This window comes from Tupaia chinensis, unplaced genomic scaffold, assembly GCF_000334495.1.
Source record: "Tupaia chinensis unplaced genomic scaffold, TupChi_1.0 Scaffold000373_1, whole genome shotgun sequence".
Taxonomy (NCBI): Eukaryota; Metazoa; Chordata; class Mammalia; order Scandentia; family Tupaiidae; genus Tupaia; species Tupaia belangeri.
The window spans coordinates 135,271-157,069 of NW_006159870.1; the positions used below are offsets into that span (position 1 = coordinate 135,271).

Genomic DNA, 21,799 nt, shown 5'->3' on the forward strand with positions numbered 1-21,799 from the left:
AACCAGCAACGTTATCGCCCTGGCCCGGGACTGAAGTTGTCAAACATCCTGCAAGCCCCCTCTTCAAAAGACTCTTCCCAGTAATCAAGATCTAAGAAGAAGATACAGCAGACAAATGGACTTCCTCATCCTGAGAACTGTGATTGATTTTACCTGAGCTAACAAGACAAACAGCATGTTTTATAATTATTGCTTCCATGCTTTGTATACCCTGTTCCTTAGAGTAAATCTTTTACTGCCCCTCACCCATTTACTTGCATGTATCACATTTTCAATAAAAAGGCACGATGATTCCTAGCAGTTGTCACTCCTCAGAGAGCGATCTTTCAGGTGTGTCCGGCATAGGACGTGCATGAAAGCATCGAGGCCTCTGTCTTCTATTCACCTTCGCCGCCTCCGTCGAGATAACCCACCCACGCCGAGGCTGGACCCTGGCAGTAGTAGTTTTCGAAGTAGACTCCTATGATGATGAATTAGTATGTGAAAAGTTCTTATGAACTAGCTGGGATACTATTAAGATAATGATATACACAGCAGATATGGATCTGTTATGAGTCAACTTCACCTCAATGGGGGTCAGATTTTGTATTTTTAGTATGTCAGATTTAAGATCTTACTAACATTTTAAACCTTCATTTACAAATTAATGGTTCAGTGTTTTGTTTTTCCACTATTTCAGTGTTAATAATCTCATCCCCTCCCAATATTCTTTACTAGCAATTGGTTTTAACCATGCCCCCTGATGTCTCTCACTTCTGTTAGGGCTCCCAGTAGGGACAGGGTGATGAATTTTTACCCCGTTTCATATAGCCGCCCTCCCCACCACCACCACACACACAAACACACACACTCATTTATAGTTGCCCTCCTTACTTCTCCTTACTTCTTGTTTGGGAGGAAATTTGTTACTACTGCTACCCCTGTGTTTTCATTTCCTCTAAGTTTTTAAGTTTTACAAGTTAAATACCAAATTCAACATCTATCTAGTATCTAACTGGTCAGTTAAAGAATTCTTGTAGCAGTGGACACAGATTATTTCTCCCTGCAGGACCCTAAACCTGACTGCCCCACTTTTTGACTACGTTATTCTCACTTACTACCTACCTGCTCCTTGCCCAGACCTTCTTTCCTCTTAGTTCTGACTTTACCATGTTTCCTGGTGGCTCCTGGCAAAAAGGTAACCATGAAATAAACTGTGCTGTCACAACACCTAATAAAACAGTAAGTGAGTCCCAACTGTCTCATGTGAAATCTACTCACATCACTAAATTAACAGCTTGAACTGGAACTTACATCATTTGGCTTTGACCCTCAGTACCCTCAGCCAAAATTATATCCGACATCCAGAGAGAGAGCATTTAAAATAGTAATGTGGGTCAGATTTTTCTTCTACTTTATTGCTATCACAGAAAAAACTTCTTAGATTGGACCTTATATGCCATACTGATTCCCATTCTATGCCAAAATCTGTCTACAACTCTTCCTCTTGTTATCTGGCCACATTGGCCTACGGGATACCAGGATCTTTGTACTGTCATTTGTTTTGTCTGGATCATGCCTCACTCCCTCAGTTAATTTACTAAATATTCATCAGTTAATGGTGTTAATCCTATTAAAAGGAAGTATTCTAGTTTGTATTTACCTATGGAACCTTTTGTTTACTCAGATCTTATTTTTCCCTGATTCTTTTTTTTTAAAGAATTGTTTTATTTAACTCTATTTATTTATTTATTTATTTTTAATTTGACCAGAGGGAACAGAGAGAGAGAAAAAGTGAGAAAGCAAGCCACCAGGTCCGGGACTTGAACCACGGTCGGCCATGAGGGAGTCCAGTGCCCTTAACCACCACCCCACCTGCTGGTCCCAATTTTCTCTGAGTCTTAAATTTCATCTTATGGGTTCTGAAAGCCCAGACAATTTCCCTGACAAGCTTTCTACTCAATAAGGACAATGGTCTCATGATTAAAACACCCAAAATTTACTTCACCAGTACTGTGCCACTGGATTGTATTATAATTGGTGAACCAAAATATTTGCAGGTACAACTCATATAATTTTTAAATTATATGATAAACCACGTAAACCACTTCAGGACATACCTTTCAGAAGAAATCAATAAAAAGAAACACTAAAAACCTGACAAAAATATGAATTCTTAATTGAAAGCTCAGCTTCTACTTCCCCAAATATTTTTTGAATGCTCAAATGTTTAAAAATTATTATTTATTATTATTTTTATATTACATTTAATCACACAGGTCTTTACAGTGTATAACATTCCTTTTTCCAGCACAATTACCATGCATATCAGTCAAGACAAAGACATTACTATCCACATCATCAGCAGCAAAGAGCTTTTTATTTTTTTTATTATTATTTTTATTCTTTTTCTTATTTTTTTTAAAACATTTAATTGCTATACATCATTTGGGTTGTAAAGAAAATTTACCTAACATGATTTCCCAAATAGTGAAGTATCCAGGGTTTATAGTAACACCTTTCAGAAAGAAATTCAAACCTAGCTTATCTTGACTACTATCTTAGATTTTTTTCCTAGAGAATTTCTAACTATGTGCTGAGTCTATAAGGTCCTGCTGTAACAGGGACCTGTTTAGCCAGACTGACTCACCTTGTTAAAAATCAAAAACTATTTTTCTTTCAGCCTGACACTCTTTGTTTAAGAGTTCTCATAGGAACTCCAAGACCAATGGCTAACCTGGAGCTTCAAATAAGACATGTTCTGTCCCAGCCACAATGAGAAATTCCTGTCTTGAAGATGAATTGTTTGTGCCTCTTAGCTAAGACAAGCTCCTCTCTCAGAGACTAATCACCTGATTGTGCCCCCCAGCTAAAAATTAACCCCATTTATGCTTTTTCATAGATAGCTATTAGCCCCATAACATCCTCTTCCTCTGGAAACTTACCTGTAAGTTTGCTGTCCAATCAAAGACATTCAAGTGTCTTCCCAATGTGGCTTATGCTATAAAAATGCTCCTTTCTTCTCTCATCAACAATTTTGTCTCTCTGTTTTGTTGAGTGGTGAGGGGTCAGCTCTGTTTTGGGTCCCTGGTTGGGAGTGCAGAGCCCCTTGTTGAGCAACACTGCCTCAAGATCACACAGAACCTACACTGTGGAGAATTTGGTTCCATATATAGTTTATAAACGGTACAGCTGAAACATCTCCTATAACCAGTGCTAAGAGAGTTGGTTAATAAAAATAAAAATTTCTTTCCAGGATTCATCCCCAAAAACATTAAAGACTGCCCTGATCAGACATCTCTGTCTGCAAATCTACTGTCAACTACCAGAAATTTTAGAAAGATCTAACCATGAAAAATTTGGCCACTTAGTAAAAGAAAGTCTAAGTGGATGGACCTTCAAAACTTTATGGTTATTGGGCCATTTATGATAAGACAAAGGGGAGTACATGCCCTTGTAAATAAATTTTGTTGGGCATGGCAGGAGTCGTCCAAAAATATAAGGCCAATGTACTTACAGCGCTTGGGGCTATTATCTATCTTTACATATCTGTCATTGAGAAGTGTAACATGTCCTCACTGTCAGAGCCTTAAAGAGAACCTCCAACCAGATCTAAATATGTAATACACGTCTTTCTTATTCTATTATTGTTTTACCTTAGTCTCCATAATTACAAACACATACAATAAGACATCCAAAAAGAAAGGCTGCAAGAGCTGTGAAGTCAAGGCTCTACAAATGTTGAAAAAAAGATGTTTATGGCATGATGAATGTAACTGGTATAATACAATGTTGGCAGAAGGGCATGTGGAAGAATGATCACAGGAAGAAAAATATTCATTTGTAGAAAAATACAAGAAACTATCAAATGACTTTAGTGTAGCAGAAACTCTTCTAGCTACAGATGCTGTGTGACCTTGGCTTATATAGGTGTAAGAATTAGTTTTTTTAATACTAGATGAGGTGTTTGGGAATTAAAAATGAAATGTCAATATGCCTCTTTTTTGTTCAAATATATAGTTTGTAATTTTTTTCTGGTACTAGAGTTTCTCCCTACTGGGCAAGATTAATTTTGAGGCTTTCTACCTGCCAAATTTAGCATAGTATTTTGTAAACCACTGTCATAGTATTAGTACACTGAATTATTATTTGTCTGTGACTAGTATTTCTCCCTTATCTGTTCATAAGATCCTTGGAGACAGTAACTCATATTTAGCTAATATCTTTGAGGGTTTTACACAATGCCTGCGGTTCAGTAAACATTTGTGGGATTAAACAGATCCCTTCTCACATCCCTCGTAAGACTGAGTGTGGCTTTTTTTTAAGTTATTTTATTTATTTCTTCCGAGAGAGACAGAGAGAGAGAGAGAGAGACTTTTTTAAAAGTTATTTTATTTATTTCTTCTGAGAGAGAGAGAGAAAAAAAGAGAGAGAGAGAGAGAGAGAGAGAGAATTCCCAACTGGGTCCTAACTCTATGAATTGCCCCAGCTTCAGTGAGCATCTGATTATAGGCACACGCATGCCTGGCATACACAGGGAGGTCTATGGATTAAAACCCAGAAGCTTCCCATTTGAGTCAGCCTCAAGAGCACCTGTTTTACTGCTACACCACAATCTGGTCTGAGTATGGCTTTAAAGTATAGGCTTATGTCTCTCTACCTACAGTTTCCTAGATTTTTTACAATAACTTCTATTCTGCCATTTGTTTCATCTCCTTTTAAAGTTCACTAATGCCCCAGTCTTTCATTTTTCTAATTATCTGCAATAAAGTGAGATTTTAAATATATAAGGACTAAATTCTCATAACTACTATAAGCTATATGGCAGTAAAATACTATAATCTATTTATCAGAGTTTCCTATAGAGTAAAAAGAACGTTAAGGAATATTTTATTAGGAAGGTATTGGTATATGTTTAGCACCCAGTTCTAGAGTGCCCTGGGTTTTATTTGATATGTTTACTTAGCATTTAAATGGTTGCTTTAAAAAACATCGATTCTAATACTTCATTTGGTTTTAAGGGAAATGATAGGTAAAGATATTTTTATTCAGTCATGCACCACATAGGCACTTTCCCCAAGCCAGTAGATCCCCAGCACACTAACGTTTCTAAAACAATCAGGTCTGGATAACATATTTGGGACAAAATAAAATTTTCAACTTATTGGCTATCAGAAGCTCTTGCATATATTTTTCTCTGTTTTTTAAAAATGGCATTTTAAGAAGAAATTCTGGTATACTAGTAATTGCTTGTTCCACTTATTTTGAGAGCTACCATATACAAACTGGGCAAAGCTTTTGCAATAAATCTAACATTTAAAAGATATTCACTTGTCCTATTGTAGAATCTAAGGTTATCATCTTTTACCACAAGCTTCTGTTGTCCAAACTAAAAAATTAATTTCTGCAAGTTTATTGCCTTTCCTGTAACTATACACAATTGCCAATATATATATTATACCTGACTTTATCATGTTGACCCTTATAATTCTGTTACTGTATTATTTCAACATTTCATCTTTTTTTTATTTTTTACTCTGAAATAGAGATGAAAATCTCCTTTGCCACAATTTTAAGTATGATTGAGAAGGGTTCACCTTCCCGTTTTCAAGTGGCTTAATAATATGAAATCTTCAAAGCAACATATATTTTCTAAGTCAGCATATGATTTATTGTGCTGATTACCATTTAGCCTGCCTATCCATGGGTGAACAAAGAAGATGAACTTTACAGGGCAGAATAAGACTTTTCCATAGATAAAAGTTTCAACTCTAGGGCAGTTACATATTTTCTACACAAAGAAAAAAATATCATATTACTTTCATATTTTCTCCTCTTTTTTTCTCACATACTTCCCCCACCCCTAATATTAATACAACAACAATTTTAACTAGTGGTTACTTACCTAGCAATCTAATAAATTTATTCATTTATTTTAAATTTCCTATAGGGCAAGTGTGCTCACTGGAGAGATGCAAAAATGCGGGGGATGAAAGGGTGAGGGGGTTAATAAAATACCCCCTAGAGAGGATGGCAACATGTAATCTCTTTTCCTCCATTCTCTTCTTGGGATTTTGGGCATGCATGCATACATGCCCAGCACATTTTTTCAAGTCACTGGGTCCAGGACTTGAACCGGGCAGTTGGCCATGTGGGATTCAGCCCCCTTAACTACCACACCACTGGTTGGCTCCTAAGGAGCCTACTTTTAAAATGGACTCTAAGCACTTCAAAACATATTCTGCAATTCTGTAAGATTTTACAAGTACTGACCTGTGGAGGGCACTGCATAGGGAAGCCATCTTTTAAGCTATCTGCCATCTTGAGCTACCCACCATCTTGGAAACCATTAGGCTTCAACTCCTCACTGAGCCAACCGTTCCTCAGAAATCATGTGACCAACTGTTCTCTCCCAGGGGCCAGGGGTTTCTAGGCAACAGGAGGGATCTACCCACACCAATGATTGGTTCATGCTGTTCTATCTCATTTGCATTTCGGGCAACCAATTGGTGCCCACCAGCTTGTATATAACTCGTCATTTTTCCTCAATAAACGAAAGAGGAAGAAGAAGACGACTTGATCAGCACCTCGTATTGTGTATGCATGTGTTTGTCCCATCTCTCACTCCCCCTCCCCAAGGGAACCTGTTCGACTGTCCCACGGGTCAGGACACTGACCCACACTGACCCAGAGGCCAAATGCCTTGTACCTTGTTTGAGGTCATCAAATAATTACCACCTTTAATAAGGAATAGCGGTTCCTCAGATAAATGGTTCTTATAAGAAGGCCCTGATACAGAAGATTAAGGAACAATTACCGGGATGTTTATATGGTAGGCACTTAAACTAAGAGTTCTATATGTCCTCTAATTTAATCTTGACCATGTAGTGCTGATGTTGATAATGATGGTCTTGAGTCATTAAGGAAAAACTATTTTCAGTATCCATTTAAGATTTGGAAATTTATAACACATGTTCTATAAAATGTTTAGAAAATCCTGGGCCAGCAGATGGCATGGAGGTTAAGGCAGCTGGAACCCACATAGCTAACTACATGGGTTCAAGTTCTGGACTCAGCAGCTTGATAAATCATACCAGAGATATGTGCATGAGTGTCCAAAGTCCTGAGAAGAGAATGGAGGAGAAGGGACTGTGGCATGGCCATCTCCCCAGAGGGTGATTTCTCACTTTCCCTTTCTCTCTCTCCCCGTCTCCCTCCAGTGCACACACCATGCCCTATAGCAAACTAAAAACAAACAAACAAAAAAGGAAAGAAAAAGAAAAACCTTTTGAATGAAAAGAATTTCTTTTAGCTGGAAAAATAATCTCTGTGGATTAGCTCATTCCTTCAATGGTAATATAAGGTGCTATGATTGCCACCCTGCCTCCTGCTTTGAAGAAGGGGACTGTTATTTTTTGTAGGAGTAATTTCCAGGCTGAGAGCAGTGGTCTGCTCCTGTAATTCTAGAAATTTGGGAGGCAGAGACAGGAGGATCCTGAGCTTGAGCATGGTCTGGATAACAGTAAGACTCTGAGAGAGAGAGAGAGAGAGAGAGAAACTGGAAAGGGGGAATTTCCATAAAATATGCACAACATACTCAATACTCATAAGGAAAGCTCTCAAATAGAATTTATTTTTAAATCCTTAATATTTATGCACTATTGAAAACTTCGCTCTTCCCCATCCATTCCAGTTTTTAAAATTTAGTTATTTATGCATTTATTTATTCATTTTAATTTGACCAGAGAGAGACAGAGAGAGAGAGAGAGACAGAGACAGAGAAAGTGAGAAAGAAAGTTGCCAGGACCAGGACTCTAACCACAGTCCACCATGTGAGAGTCCAGCACTCTTAACACCACGCCACTGCCGGCCCCCCATTCCACTCTTATTAAGTATTCAGGACACTGCAAAGTAGGTATAAAGATGAATAAGAGAAGCAGCACATTAAATACATGTATCAAATCTTAAGGAATGATGGGAATAATTAGAGTATCGTGTTTCAGATGAAATGAAAGCTTTTATAAATAAACTCTGTTTCATATCCTGTTTTGTGAAAGACGATTGAAAACACATGCAGATTACATACTGATTTCACTAAAATATTGTATCTACCCAACAATTAAAATTTGAGGATTGACTCTTCAAAGCTCATTAACCAGAACATTCATTTACATTCCAATATTGTTTCTTACCATAAGGTTCCACAAGCTCTAGCAAAGTTTTATGCAATATGCTTACACAGTTGCATAATTTTATGCTGACAAGACAGAGGATCAAAACTCAGAAATAATGTTGTGTACACATGACTAACAGACACTGGGATCTTCTACAGCTAGGTTTTCTTCTTCAAAATGAGGATGAGTTGTCACAAATAGATAGACATTAAAGTGTGTTCTCTATGAACTTTAACTAGAACAAAAAGAAATGCTGCAACAGAGTTTACAGTCATGGTAGCTACTGACGTAGCTTGTTTATTTTTGGTACAATCATTATGTGAAGTTTAAATCTTATTTTAAATGCCCAATTAACATTTCCTTAGCTGTCTTTTATATATATTTTCATGTTTACTGCACTGAAAAGAATACTGTAAACAGTTATAAATTATCTTTAAATGCTGGCTTGTGAAAAACCAATTTATTTATTTATTTTTAAAATTTTGCCAGGCCTTCCATCCTAACACCTAGCCAGAATTCATCTACATCTGAGGTGGGCCTGGCCCTGCTTCTTTAACTGAAAAGCCTCTGCTCCAAACCTCTCCTTTCGGACCAGCACCTAGCCCGAATGCATCTACCTCTGACGTGGGCTCGGCCCTGCTCATTTAACTGAAGAACCTCTGCTCCAAATCTCTCCTTCCAGCCCAACACCTAGCCAGGTAGGGTGGCCTCTGTCTTCTTTCTGTCTCTGTCTTTGTCTCTCTCAATAATTTTTTAATATATTTATTAAAAATCTGTAAGTACTGTCCCTTGTCTCTGACCTCTCCTCCATCTTGCTAATTTCAGAACTCATCTACACCTGAAGTGGGGCTGGGACTGCTCCTTTCGTGTGGTGTACAGTTTTATTTTTTGTCTTTTTTTAAAAAAAACTTCTTTCCCTTTTTAATTTTTGTTGTTGTTGTTGTTTTCTCCCCTTTGTTTTCTTTTCTTTTACCTGACTTTCTCACTTTGCTTCTCTGCTTCCACACACTAAGTGTCTAGACAGGTCTATATGCACAGTAGACAAACATCAGAATCTTTTAGGCTAATAGAAAAAGTCAACCCCCACTGAACATGCTGCAGAAAGGGAGAACCTCATCTTCATAAATCTGAATTCAAACCTCTCTCTGTGGATACCACATTGCAAAACACAGTAGTGGAGAGAAATTGACATAAAAGTGCCTCACAGTAAAGTGAAGCATATGAGCTTACAGTTGCAGAAACCTCCAACAAATTAGCCAAATGTGAATATATCACCAAGTGTCTAAAAATCAGAGAAGACAGACTGCAAAGCGAGCAGCAGGGAGAAATACGAAGCTGCAGAGAGAGCATGGCTCATCTCCTGCCACATACCTCTGAATTGTCCACTGAAATCTTGCAGCTCAGCCCAGGTACAACTGTTCTTTTGAAACTGGGAAGCCTTTATAATATCCAGTTCCAACAACAAAAGTGCAAGTTGCCTGGTGAACATCAGGGAAACAAAACTGCAGAGATATTGCTGGTTAATTCCTCTAGCAGGCCTCTAATGCTCAGAATTATCTTCAAGAAATTAGGATAAACATATAATCCATCAGATGACCAAAAACCACTGCAGAGGCACAAGAAATATGAGAAACCAAGAAAATATCTCTTCTCCAAGGGAAAAGAACAGTCCTTCATCACCCACAGACAGTACAATGGAACTTGTGGAATTCTCAGAGAATTCAGAACTTTCATAGTGATGAAATTAATCAAGATGCAAGGAAAGAGAAACAATAATTTCAAAAGATACTAGAGAAAAGAGACAATGAGTTCCAGGAGATGAGGAAGTTCTTTCATGATTTTAAAGAACATACACCATAAAAAAGAATGAAATGGAGCTGTTAGCAAGGAAGGCTGCAATACAGGAAATCAAAACCTTTCTCAAGTATTAAAAGCAGATCTGACCATACAGAAGATCGAATCTCGGATTCTTGGATGTAGAAGATAAAACCTCCAACCTAGAAAAAATTACCAAAAGGCTAAGAAAATAACCAAAGAAAATGAGAATAAGATATGAGAAATATCAGATAACATTAAATGCCCACACATCTGGATAACTGGTATCCCAGAAGGAGAAGAAATTGAGAACACTGATAATCTATCCCATGAAATCCTGGAAGAAAACCTTCCAAACCAAAAAGGCATTCAAATATCCAGACCCAAGAAATACAAAAGGACCCTGAACAGAATCAACCCAAGAAGATCTCCAAGGCACATCATAGCCAGATTGGCCAAAACATCAGACAAAGGTACTAAAATTGACAAGAGAGAAACATGACATTACTTACAAAGTTTATCCCATCAGGTTAATGTTGGACCTCTCATGGGAAACTATGCAAGCCAGGAAAGGAGAATATATTCAAAGTGTTAAATGAAAAATTATTTCAGCCAAGAATAGTACATCTGGCAAGATTATCCTTCATATGGAAAGAAAAGATAAAATCATTCTCAGATGAACAAAACCTGAAAGAATTTACTAACACCAGACCAGCCCTTCAAGAGGTTCTGAAGGGAGTGCTACACCAGGAAAACTAATGACCAACACAGAGAAATAAGAGGACAAAAAACGACCAAGAAAATGGCCAACTTAATGGTACAGACAAGTCTAGAAATAGTAATAATAATATTGAATGTTAACTTCCAGGATTTAAATGGAAAGATCAGACAACAGTAACACTGAAAATTCAACAAAAGAGAGTAATTACATGATACTGAACTGAAATAGAATTTTATGACTTTTGACTAAAACGTTACTGATTTTCTTCTATGCAAGGCCTTCCAGATTTAAGGATTTTTGTTTTCTTTTGAGTTGTTGATAGGTTTGGCAATTTGTTAATTTTTTTTAAAAATTGAAACATAAACTTCTCACTTCCTGACCCCTGCGCAATTGGAAAATATTTGTGAGCATTCTTATTTTGTGGAAGAATGGCTATCTGCATAAGTTCAATAATACAATAATATCTGTTGCCTTGTATCAGAGATGGAATTCTTAAGGGGCTTTGTGCAGAATGGCAAGATTATCCTTCATATGGAAAGAAAAGATAAAATCATTCTCAGATGAACAAAACCTGAAAGAATTTACTAACACCAGACCAGCCCTTCAAGAGGTTCTGAAGGGAGTGCTACACCAGGAAAACTAATGACCAACACAGAGAAATAAGAGGACAAAAAACGACCAAGAAAATGGCCAACTTAATGGTACAGACAAGTCTAGAAATAGTAATAATAATATTGAATGTTAACTTCCAGGATTTAAATGGAAAGATCAGACAACAGTAACACTGAAAATTCAACAAAAGAGAGTAATTACATGATACTGAACTGAAATAGAATTTTATGACTTTTGACTAAAACGTTACTGATTTTCTTCTATGCAAGGCCTTCCAGATTTAAGGATTTTTGTTTTCTTTTGAGTTGTTGATAGGTTTGGCAATTTGTTAATTTTTTTTAAAAATTGAAACATAAACTTCTCACTTCCTGACCCCTGCGCAATTGGAAAATATTTGTGAGCATTCTTATTTTGTGGAAGAATGGCTATCTGCATAAGTTCAATAATACAATAATATCTGTTGCCTTGTATCAGAGATGGAATTCTTAAGGGGCTTTGTGCAGAAAACAGACCAAATTGAGACTAAACATATTTTTTTTTTTTTGCAAATAAGTTAGTTTATGCCTCTCTTTAGTAAAAGAGGTAATGAAGAGAGAAAAAAAAAGCTTCAGAAGAAAATTACCGTGCACTTGTTACTAGATTTTAGCTTTGTCCATATATTTAGTTTAATTAAGATCTTTGTGAATCAATAAAATGTGAAAAAAATTATATTGGGAACCAGCAGTTAGCGTAATAGCTATGTCGCTGGACTCCCATGTAGTCGACCGCGGTTCGCATCCCGGACCCGGTGGCTTAAAACTCACGCCGGGCGCGTGTGCGTGCGTGCCCAGGATCCCAAGAGGAGAATGGAGGAGAAGGGATTGCGGCGTGATCATCCCCCCTGGGGGGTGATTTCTCACTTTCTGTCTCTATGTCTCTCTCTGTCTGTCTGGCGAGCACACGCGCCCTATAGTGAAAACCTCTCAAAAAAAAAAAATGGTAAAAAAAAAAAATTATTATGGGAGGGAGGATAAAGGGGAAGGAAAAAAAGTAAAAGTATGTTTAACTGACAAAAAAGAGAAGCTATTTGCTGATGATAATGTATATAGTAATATCTTTGTCTTAACTGATATGCATAGTATTTGTGCTGGAAAAAGAAATGTTGTAAACTATAAAGATATATGTGATTAAATGTAAATAAACAAATACATATATAAACAAAATTTTCCCAGAGGGTGTATATACTCACAAGGGTGTTAAAAGAGGGGAGAAAGAAAGTAAGAAAGCAACTCTCCTGGGTCACGGTCAAGTATTAGTCCACTTTGCATATTTCCCTCCTTTTGGGATTTTGGGCACTCATGAATATGTACCTTCTCAAACCATTGGAGGGTTCATCGAAGTGGAATCCAGCCACCTTAACTACCACACCATGGGCTGGCCCGAGAAATTGATCATTTAAAGTCAGTAGCAGAGAAATTTAAATAACTTTAACTCTCTAGCATAAATGCCAAGAAAACATGGGATTGTCTACCACTGTAACGATCTTGCCAGAGGTTTGAGACAAGCTACCATATTTGAATGAAATTTCCTATGGATCTGATATACCTAAAATGCAAAAGACTCTTCATGTTTACAAAGAGAATTATTATCTTTTAGATAAAAGGCCTGGAAAGTGGAGCCATGAACAAATATTTGGAAGATTACCAACAGCCACAAAGAAATGATTAATTCTGTATTGATTTTCAAATCTGGTGTCCATAGAACCAGATTCCTGATCCTAACCACAAAGACCTACTGCGATTTTTAATACCTCTTTCTATAAAGGTGTCAAACAAAATAGCTTTAAATGTAGGGTTCTTTATTTGTGGGGAATAGCTTATTGGGAACTGCTGCCAAGTGAAGTTAATAATTGCTCAGCCATTAATGAAGCATTTATTTATCAGGCTGCACTCTTGTACAGTGTGAACATGAGAATGAAGTCATTAGAAAAGAATGATCAGAGTAGATAAAAGAAGAGACTAAATTAAACAAAACTAAAAATGGTTGCACGTACAGCCAAAAAACAAAGGTCTTACTTCTCTGGTTAATAAATAATCATTGTTACATTTTGACCATTATTGTGTTCCTACCATTATATATCAGTCACTTTCCGAGTTGTTTTATTATTGAGAGGTGCTACAGCACAATTAAGTGTAGGCTTTAAAGTGTGAAAGGAATTATCAAGCCCTGGTTCAACCTTTTACTAGTCATGTGATCTTGAGCAGCTGATCTGTATTTACTGAGCCTCACATTTCTCATTTATGGAATCTTATTATTACTCATGACTGAATGAAACGTAAAAGCATTTCATGTCTTACCATGAGAAATAATCACAACAAACTTAAAAGGAAATGTTTATAATACTTTGCCTAAATACCAATGAGTTGATGTTTATTTAAAATATTAGGTTAGATTCTTATTTATCTCTGCATATCCAGGAACTAGCATAAAAGCTAACACAAAATATATTACTGTTGATTGATGTAAATTATGACATTCATAAACATTCTGATAATATCCATTGCTTGACCCTATTGCCTTTACTTCTGAAATGATTCTCTCTCTTTTTTTTTTTCCATCACTACTAGCACTTGAGTCCAAACTCCTCACCTGGATTACTGCTGTATTGTCCTAAGGGAAAAAAAAAACTTCTTCCTTCTAGTCTTCTTTTCCTTTTCAAGGTCAGTCTTCCGCTACTAGGCTGGAGTATAAAGTCCCAAATCTGATCTACAAAATCTCCCTGGTCTGCCTGCTGCACTAATCCCGTCTTATTTCAAACTACCTTCCTTTGATCTCATTCTCCTTTTTCCAGTCACACAGGTTTCTTTCACTCCTCTATACTGGAACCTCTCTTCCTTTGTTCTGGTTCGACCTGAAGAGTTCTGCTGGCCAAACTTCAGCCCAAGCTATATGTCTCCTATTTGACCTTCATACCTCAGTTTTGTTACTTCCTCAGGGAAGACTTCTTTTTCTTTCTTTTTTTTAAAAAAATTTATTCATTGTCATTATTTTATTGAAGTTGATTAGAGAGAGATAGAGAGGAGGAAAGTAAGAAAGCAGGCTGCTAGGTCTGGGACTTGAATTGCGGTCAGCCATGTGGGAGTCCAGTTGCCTTAACCACTATGCACCTGCTGGACCCTAAATTATCAGAATTTTTTTTAAAAAAACATTGATTGATTGATTGACCAATTGAGTGATTTGTTGTGATTTTTCTAGGTGCCAGGTCTGAGACTTGAACCATTGTTAGCCTCTCTCAGGGCCTGTGGGAATCCAGTGCCTTAATCACCACACCACCCTTACTTTTCTAGAACTCTTTAGAGAATCATGTACCTTCCCTTCAAAGAACTGATCCATTTAATTTCTTTATGCTATTTAGTATTAGTGTATCTTTCCAACTAAAGTAGAGGCTCCACAAAGGAAAGAAAAGAGTTTTTCCTCTCTAGATGCCTTGAATGTATTCGAAATTTTATTAAATGGGCGGGGGTTTTTTTGGTTTTTTTTTTTTGAGAAATTTTTGCTATAGGATGCATGTGTTTGCCAGAGAAACAGAGAGAGAGAGAAAGTAAGAAATCACTCCCTCCTGCCACGGAACCACTATGCACCTGCTGGACCCTAAATTATCAGAATTTTTTTTAAAAAAACATTGATTGATTGATTGACCAATTGAGTGATTTGTTGTGATTTTTCTAGGTGCCAGGTCTGAGACTTGAACCATTGTTAGCCTCTCTCAGGGCCTGTGGGAATCCAGTGCCTTAATCACCACACCACCCTTACTTTTCTAGAACTCTTTAGAGAATCATGTACCTTCCCTTCAAAGAACTGATCCATTTAATTTCTTTATGCTATTTAGTATTAGTGTATCTTTCCAACTAAAGTAGAGGCTCCACAAAGGAAAGAAAAGAGTTTTTCCTCTCTAGATGCCTTGAATGTATTCGAAATTTTATTAAATGGGCGGGGGTTTTTTTGGTTTTTTTTTTTTGAGAAATTTTTGCTATAGGATGCATGTGTTTGCCAGAGAAACAGAGAGAGAGAGAAAGTAAGAAATCACTCCCTCCTGCCACGGAAGATGGTCATGCCATAATCCCTTCTCCATTCAACATTTTGGGCATGCATGCACATACACCTGACATGAGTTTCAACTCTCCAGGTCGTAGATGTGAATTGAGGTCAGCCATTTAAGAGTCCTGCTCCTTAGCCACTATGCCACCTGCTGGTCCCAAATGGGTAATTCTTATAAACATTTATAGTCTTTTCATTTTTTTCAATTAAAAACTGTCTATTTGACAATTTAAAGGATACCATTTTCTTTCCAGCAATTTTTAAAAAGGATATGAAATAATTAAAGTTACTATTTTTCTACTCTTTGCCCACTCCCTGAGAGGAGAAACTTGTACTTGAAGCCTACAGCCAAATGAAATATTTTCAAAGTGATCTTATTTTACTTCTGGGCAAACAGAGAAAGTCAGACTTTTCTATATGAGCATAGTTTTGTTTAAACATGAGTATGTTTAACTAAATCAAAACTAAACTGTTGAGTCTTGGAAGTTGAAAACACTTTCTCTACCTCATCTTCTTCAAATAGCCCCACTGTAATAAAACAGCTATTGAAATCTGAACACTGGGTCTAATTGGTAAGTTGGAAACCACCACAGATATGATGTATAAGATATAAAACTCACTTAAAACTCACGAAGTCACCATCCTTGGCACAGAAATTATATTTTGAGCCAATGTGAATAAGATGTTTTCATTTTCTATTCTATCTTTTCTAGTACATTTTAAAATGTATTGTTCCTATTATTTTATTTTAAAGCTACTATTTATATGCTGTTTTATAGTTTATAAAACACATATTACATGTATTGCCTCATTTAATCTTCACAACCACTTGAAGTGAATATAAATGAAAAAATTGAGGCTCAATAAGATTAAGTTTCCTACTCAGGGTGTCTAAGCTCCTACATGCTGTGAGTGGGTATTTAGAGTCAGTTCATAGATTTTACACCCAGAGTTCTACCTATTGAGTCATCGGGAAAATCATGACACATTATACGTCATGATTTTCCCGATGACCCAATATTATGCTTGGTTCTCCTTTTCAGGCATTTTTCCTGCATGTTTCATTTTTATTTTATTTATTAATTTTTTCAGATTCTTTATTTATTTTGCCACCAGGCCCAGCACTCAAACCATGATTGACTACGTGGGAGTCCAGTGACAAAACCATTACGCCATCTGCTGGTCCCCAACATTTATATTTTTAAGAGCTGGTCTAAAATCGGGACTAGCAGTTGGCATAATGGGTATATCGCTGGACTCCCACATAGTTGACTGTGGTTTGAGTCCCAGACCTGGTGGCTTAAACTCATGCTGGGCACGTGTGCGTGCATATCCAAGATCCCAAGAGGAGAATGGAGAAAGGATTGCGGCATGGCCATCTCCCCTGGAGGGTGATTTCTTGATTTCCGTCACTGTATTTCTGGCAAGTGCTAGTGCCCTATAGCAAAAACCTCTCCAAAAAAAAAAAAGAAAGAAAAGAACTGGTCTAAAATTCATTTCCATGGTATCCTGAAATGATTTTAAGAGACACTACAACACTGTAATAGTAATATAATAATAACTATAGAGAACATACTGGTATATCTAGTCAAAATAATTTCTTTTTTGGAAAAGGGCAATTGGAGATTCAACATTTATTCTTTCTCCAAGTTTGAAAATGTATTTTCTCAGACTTAGAACCTCATTTCCTTAAAGTCTAAGAATATGCTAATTCCATAGCAGGCAACTTTTTCTTCCTAAACCAATGGCTATGAGAAAGTTTTGCAGGAGAAACTGAAGTACAGCACTATGCCATATGCATCCATGAAATACAATCTCCCACACACCTAGAGCGCTTTTACTGTATTATGGTTTAATCAGAATATTTTTAAAAATAAATAAGTTTTACCAAATGAATATATCACACCATCTGCAATGGATGTGACAAGATGCTGTGCTACAATCTACTTTAAAAAGAAAGAAAATAACTGACAGGAATCAGAACTAGGTTTCACTGCCCCTTCATTAGACAGCAAGATTGAGTGGCAAGTTATTGCTAACTTTTCTATGCACACGTTTAGAATTATATACCAGTTGTGACATACTGATCAACTGCAGAATATTCAGTCAGCAAGAAGCTAAATCTTATGGTTAAATATTTATCATCTTAAGAATGTAAAGAAAAATGCACCAGCAGTTGCAGATATCCTGTAATAACAGTGGAGATGCAGCTGTAGATACAGGAAAAACATCCTTTGCTGGTTCATAATGAAGTTTAAGCAAGGTCTCACGGAATAAAACATCTTCAATGGATTCTCTCCTAGGTATCTCACTCAGCATCAACCCAAGGTGCTGTTTCTCTACTACGCAGACGCGCTAGGACTTCTCCCTCCTGTAAAGTGAAGGTCAACTTTGGGAAACGCGCATCCCAGAGAGCTGGACCAGAGCAAAGAGATGACACTTAGACCCTAGAAACTGATGGAGGCTTTGATCCATTTTCATACTGGCTCTATGGCCGGGTATAAGAACAGCTTACCTGGGAGGAGGTCACAGCCACGGAGGCTGCGTGTGGTAACGCCCTGCTCTCCAGACTCTGTAGAGCGCTTCCGCATACGGCAGTCACCGCCTGGCCCAGACCCACCCTAGCCCGAATTTTCTCTCCATTTAGCGTACAGCCTGGTCCTTCCACCATCTCTCCAGCTGGCACTGGGTTCACTAGCTGAAACCCTCAGGAAAAGATTGAAGTTGGGCCTAAACTGCACAGGAGTACTGACTCCGTGGGGAGAAAGTTCAAATCTCCCGCGTGTCCAGCCCCGCCTCCGCTCCGTCAGGTCGTCCAATCAGCGCCCTAGCTACTAGGCGCGGGACACGCCCCTGAGGCGCGTGCGCAGTGGCTCACCCCGCCAGCTATGGACCGTGGGATTATTCCCCACCCAACGCAAATCCCCGGTGAGTGGAGCCCTCCCGACTAGGCTGCACTTTAACAATAGAGAACTGTGGAACTTGAGTGAGAAGTTCCGCATTTACTTTGAGTTACTGTTTAGGCCTTGTCTTTGGTTTACTCGTACACGCACGTTTTCTGACTGGACGGTCATTATCTTGAAGTACAAAACTCTGGAGAGACTGGCAGGCCTGTGTGTGTCTTAGCCCATGTGGGTAGAAGTGAGACTGAGAGTGTTCTTTAAACAAACCGCATTTCTTTTTTCTTTTTACACGTGTGAATAGAAGTCTGACTATTTTTCTTATTTTCCAAAATCTTTTCAAAAGGGGCTGGGGAAGTCATGCCCATAAACATTAACAGACCATTTATTTTCCATTAAGGGGATTCTTCTTACATCCTATCCCTGGCATAGTATCTTTGAGATGTATATTTCAACAAATTATTGTATATTCTTTTGCTTATCTCTTCCCTAGACACAGAACTTCCCTTTTCCTTGAGATGTAGATTAAGCCTTTCTTTAACTAATTCTTCCCTAAAAAAAACCCTACACAGATCTTCCCTTCCAATCACCAACATAAGAATTGTGGAACCCACCTATAACTTACAATCCCCCCTTCCACATGTTCCGCCTTTTTGGGCCAAACCAATGAAAAATCTCTTCACTAAATTTTGTCTTTCACCCTCAAAAATGAATAAAAGGAATCCCTGTATATGATCACCCTGAGAAAGGCATGTATGCCCCTTCTCTGGGCCTAGGTCACTCATATTTGGGTTGGAAATCCCCCCTTCCACATGTTCTGCCTTTTTGGGCCAAACCAATGAAAAATCTCTTTACTAAATTTTGTCTTTCAACCTCAAAAACAAATAAAAGGAACCCCTATACATGATCCCCCTGAGAAAGGCATGTGTGCCCCTTCTCTGGACTTAGGTCACTCATATTTGGCTTGGAAATAAACTGCATTAATTATTAATTTTTACAGTTGGTTATTTTTCTGTCTACACATGTTTAGCACGTTTTAGAAAAAGTGTTTTTTTTTTAATTTTTTAATTTTTTTTTTTGCTATAGAGCACATGCGCTTGCCAGAAAGACAGAGAGAGGGAAAGCAAGAAATCACCCCCTAGGGTGGATGGCCACGCAGCAATCCCTTCTGCTCCATTCTCCTCTTGGGATCTTCGTCACGCACACACACGTGCCCGGCGTGATTTTAAGCCACTGTGTCCAGAACTCAAACTCCAGATGACTACATGGGAGTCCAGCAACATAACCATTACGCTAACTGCTGGTCAGGAGAAAAAATGGCTTTGTAAGCCAAATATATATTGTTTTTAAATTAGTTTTTAAAGAATTATTTATTTAATTTTATTCCTCATTGATATTTCTTTCTTTTATCTTTTGGAGAGGTTTTTGCTATAGGGCGTGTGCGTTCGCCAGAAAGAGAGAGACAGAAAGTGATAAATCACTCCCCAGGGGGATGGCCACGCTGCAATCCCTTCTCCTCCATTCTCCTCTCGGGATCTTGGGCACACACGCACACGCGCCTAGTGTAAGTTTAAGCCACCAGGTCCAGGACTATGAAACATGGTCGACTACATGAGAGTCAAGCGACATAGCCATTACGCTAACTGCTGGTCCCAATATTTATTTATTTTTTAACCAGAGAGAGAGGAAAAGTGAGAAACCAAGCGACCAGGTCCAGCATTAGAACCATGGTCAGCCATGTGGGAGTTCAGCACCCCAACCACCACCTCATCTGTGGGTCCCTGTTTTTTTTTTTTTTTAATTAAAGTATTATTTTACTTATTATTATTATTATTAAAGTTTCACTAAAGAGAGACAGAGAAAGAGTGAAAGGGAAAGTGAGAAGGCAAGTCACCAGGTCTAAGACTCAAGCCATGGTCTGCCATGGGGAGAGTCCAATGCCTTAACCACTACACCACTTGCCTGCCCCAAATGTATGTGTTAATGTTTATGTTAACAAATTCTGTTTTAGATAACTAAGTGAGCTACCTAAATACATGTATCTATTTTGTTATGGAATGCTCTGAGATGAATATTATTTGAAATTTCTTTGTAAAATATAGGGCTCTGTATAAATTAAAGAGCAATGCACATCTTTTCATGTTTATACACAAACCTAAACAAAATATGAATATGCACACATATGAATATATGAAGCTAGTGATTCTATACAGTTTTGTAAATTACGAAGGACTCCAATTGCAGTTGGCCATGGGGAGAGTCCAATGCCTTAACCACTACACCACTTGCCTGCCCCAAATGTATGTGTTAATGTTTATGTTAACAAATTCTGTTTTAGATAACTAAGTGAGCTACCTAAATACATGTATCTATTTTGTTATGGAATGCTCTGAGATGAATATTATTTGAAATTTCTTTGTAAAATATAGGGCTCTGTATAAATTAAAGAGCAATGCACATCTTTTCATGTTTATACACAAACCTAAACAAAATATGAATATGCACACATATGAATATATGAAGCTAGTGATTCTATACAGTTTTGTAAATTACGAAGAATCCATTCTTTTTTGAATTGAAATATAGCATATTAAAACACAGTGTTAATTTATAAATGAGTTCATAAGCATGTCACTGAGTTGCAGTTAAGCCAGAAGAATGAATATATAGCCTGGGAATTTGAATATAGTAATGACTTGAATCTGAATGTTGGAGAAGAATCAAATCCTTCTCCTTGTGGAGAGAGATTACTGATCAAAATTGGCTGGATCAGGTCCAGGACTGTTTGTACTTTATTCTTACTTAATTTTTATTTACTCTTTCAATGTAATGTTATTAATCAGGAAAGAACCCTGTTCTCTCCAACTCTGATTCAGTCATAATCTCTGCCGGTTGATGAAGAATAGTCCTTTGTACCTTTTCACTTTCCCTTTTTTTATCATTTATTTTTACCTAACAAATTATCTCATTTGTTATTAAATTTCTGTGGGTGAGAATTTGGCAGTAACCTGGATGGGAGGGTTCAGGTGCAGTATTTCTCAAGAGGTTATGTGTAGCCATAACCGCAGTCATCTAAAGACTTGATAGTAACTAGAACCTTTACCTCTGTGATGATTCACTTGCATAGCTCTTGGCAGAAGGACTCATTTTATGGATATCTCCATAAGACTGTCTGGTTATTCTTGTAACATGGCAGCTGAGCCCTTTTAGAGTATATGATCCAAGAGAGAGTCAAGTCAAGGAGAAAGCAACAATGCCTTTTATTACTTGATTGCCTATTATTCCTAGTCTAGTATGCTCACTTATTCCATTAATTAGAAGTCAATTATTAAGTATAGTTCATGCACAAGGGAAGGGGAATGAACTTTTATTTCTTGAAGTGAGGGGTATCACAAACATTGTTGTCATAGTTTAAAATCAAAATCTTTATTGATCTGATTCATTTGAACTTCTAATTTCTCATTAGGTGTTGTATATCGGTGCATACTTGGATCAAATATGATCATTAAGTAGAATTAGGT

General features: G+C 37.4%; 1 protein-coding gene and 1 long non-coding RNA gene across 3 annotated transcripts in view; one reads left to right on the forward strand and one right to left on the reverse strand.

Annotated features, from left to right (window-relative positions):
* The window catches only part of NEIL3 (nei like DNA glycosylase 3), a 66,107-nt gene extending 47,956 nt beyond the window's left edge, over positions 1 to 18,151 (reverse strand). The window contains exon 1 of one of the 2 annotated variants that reach the window (XM_006153385.3): positions 17,894 to 18,151. In XM_006153385.3, coding sequence (XP_006153447.1) covers positions 17,894 to 18,049 — 156 coding nt within the window. In that variant the 5' untranslated portion in view covers positions 18,050 to 18,151. Of the gene's footprint in view, positions 1 to 6,252; positions 6,361 to 17,893 lie in introns of those variants that run through there. The other variant, XM_006153386.3, reaches the window with a different exon arrangement.
* A 104-nt stretch (positions 18,152 to 18,255) lies between these two features.
* LOC102497837 (uncharacterized) overlaps positions 18,256 to 21,799 on the forward strand; it is a 53,406-nt gene continuing 49,862 nt past the window's right edge. Inside the window, exon 1 of the long non-coding RNA XR_335267.1 lies at positions 18,256 to 18,306. This is a non-coding gene — a long non-coding RNA (uncharacterized LOC102497837). The remainder of the gene's footprint in view (positions 18,307 to 21,799) is intronic.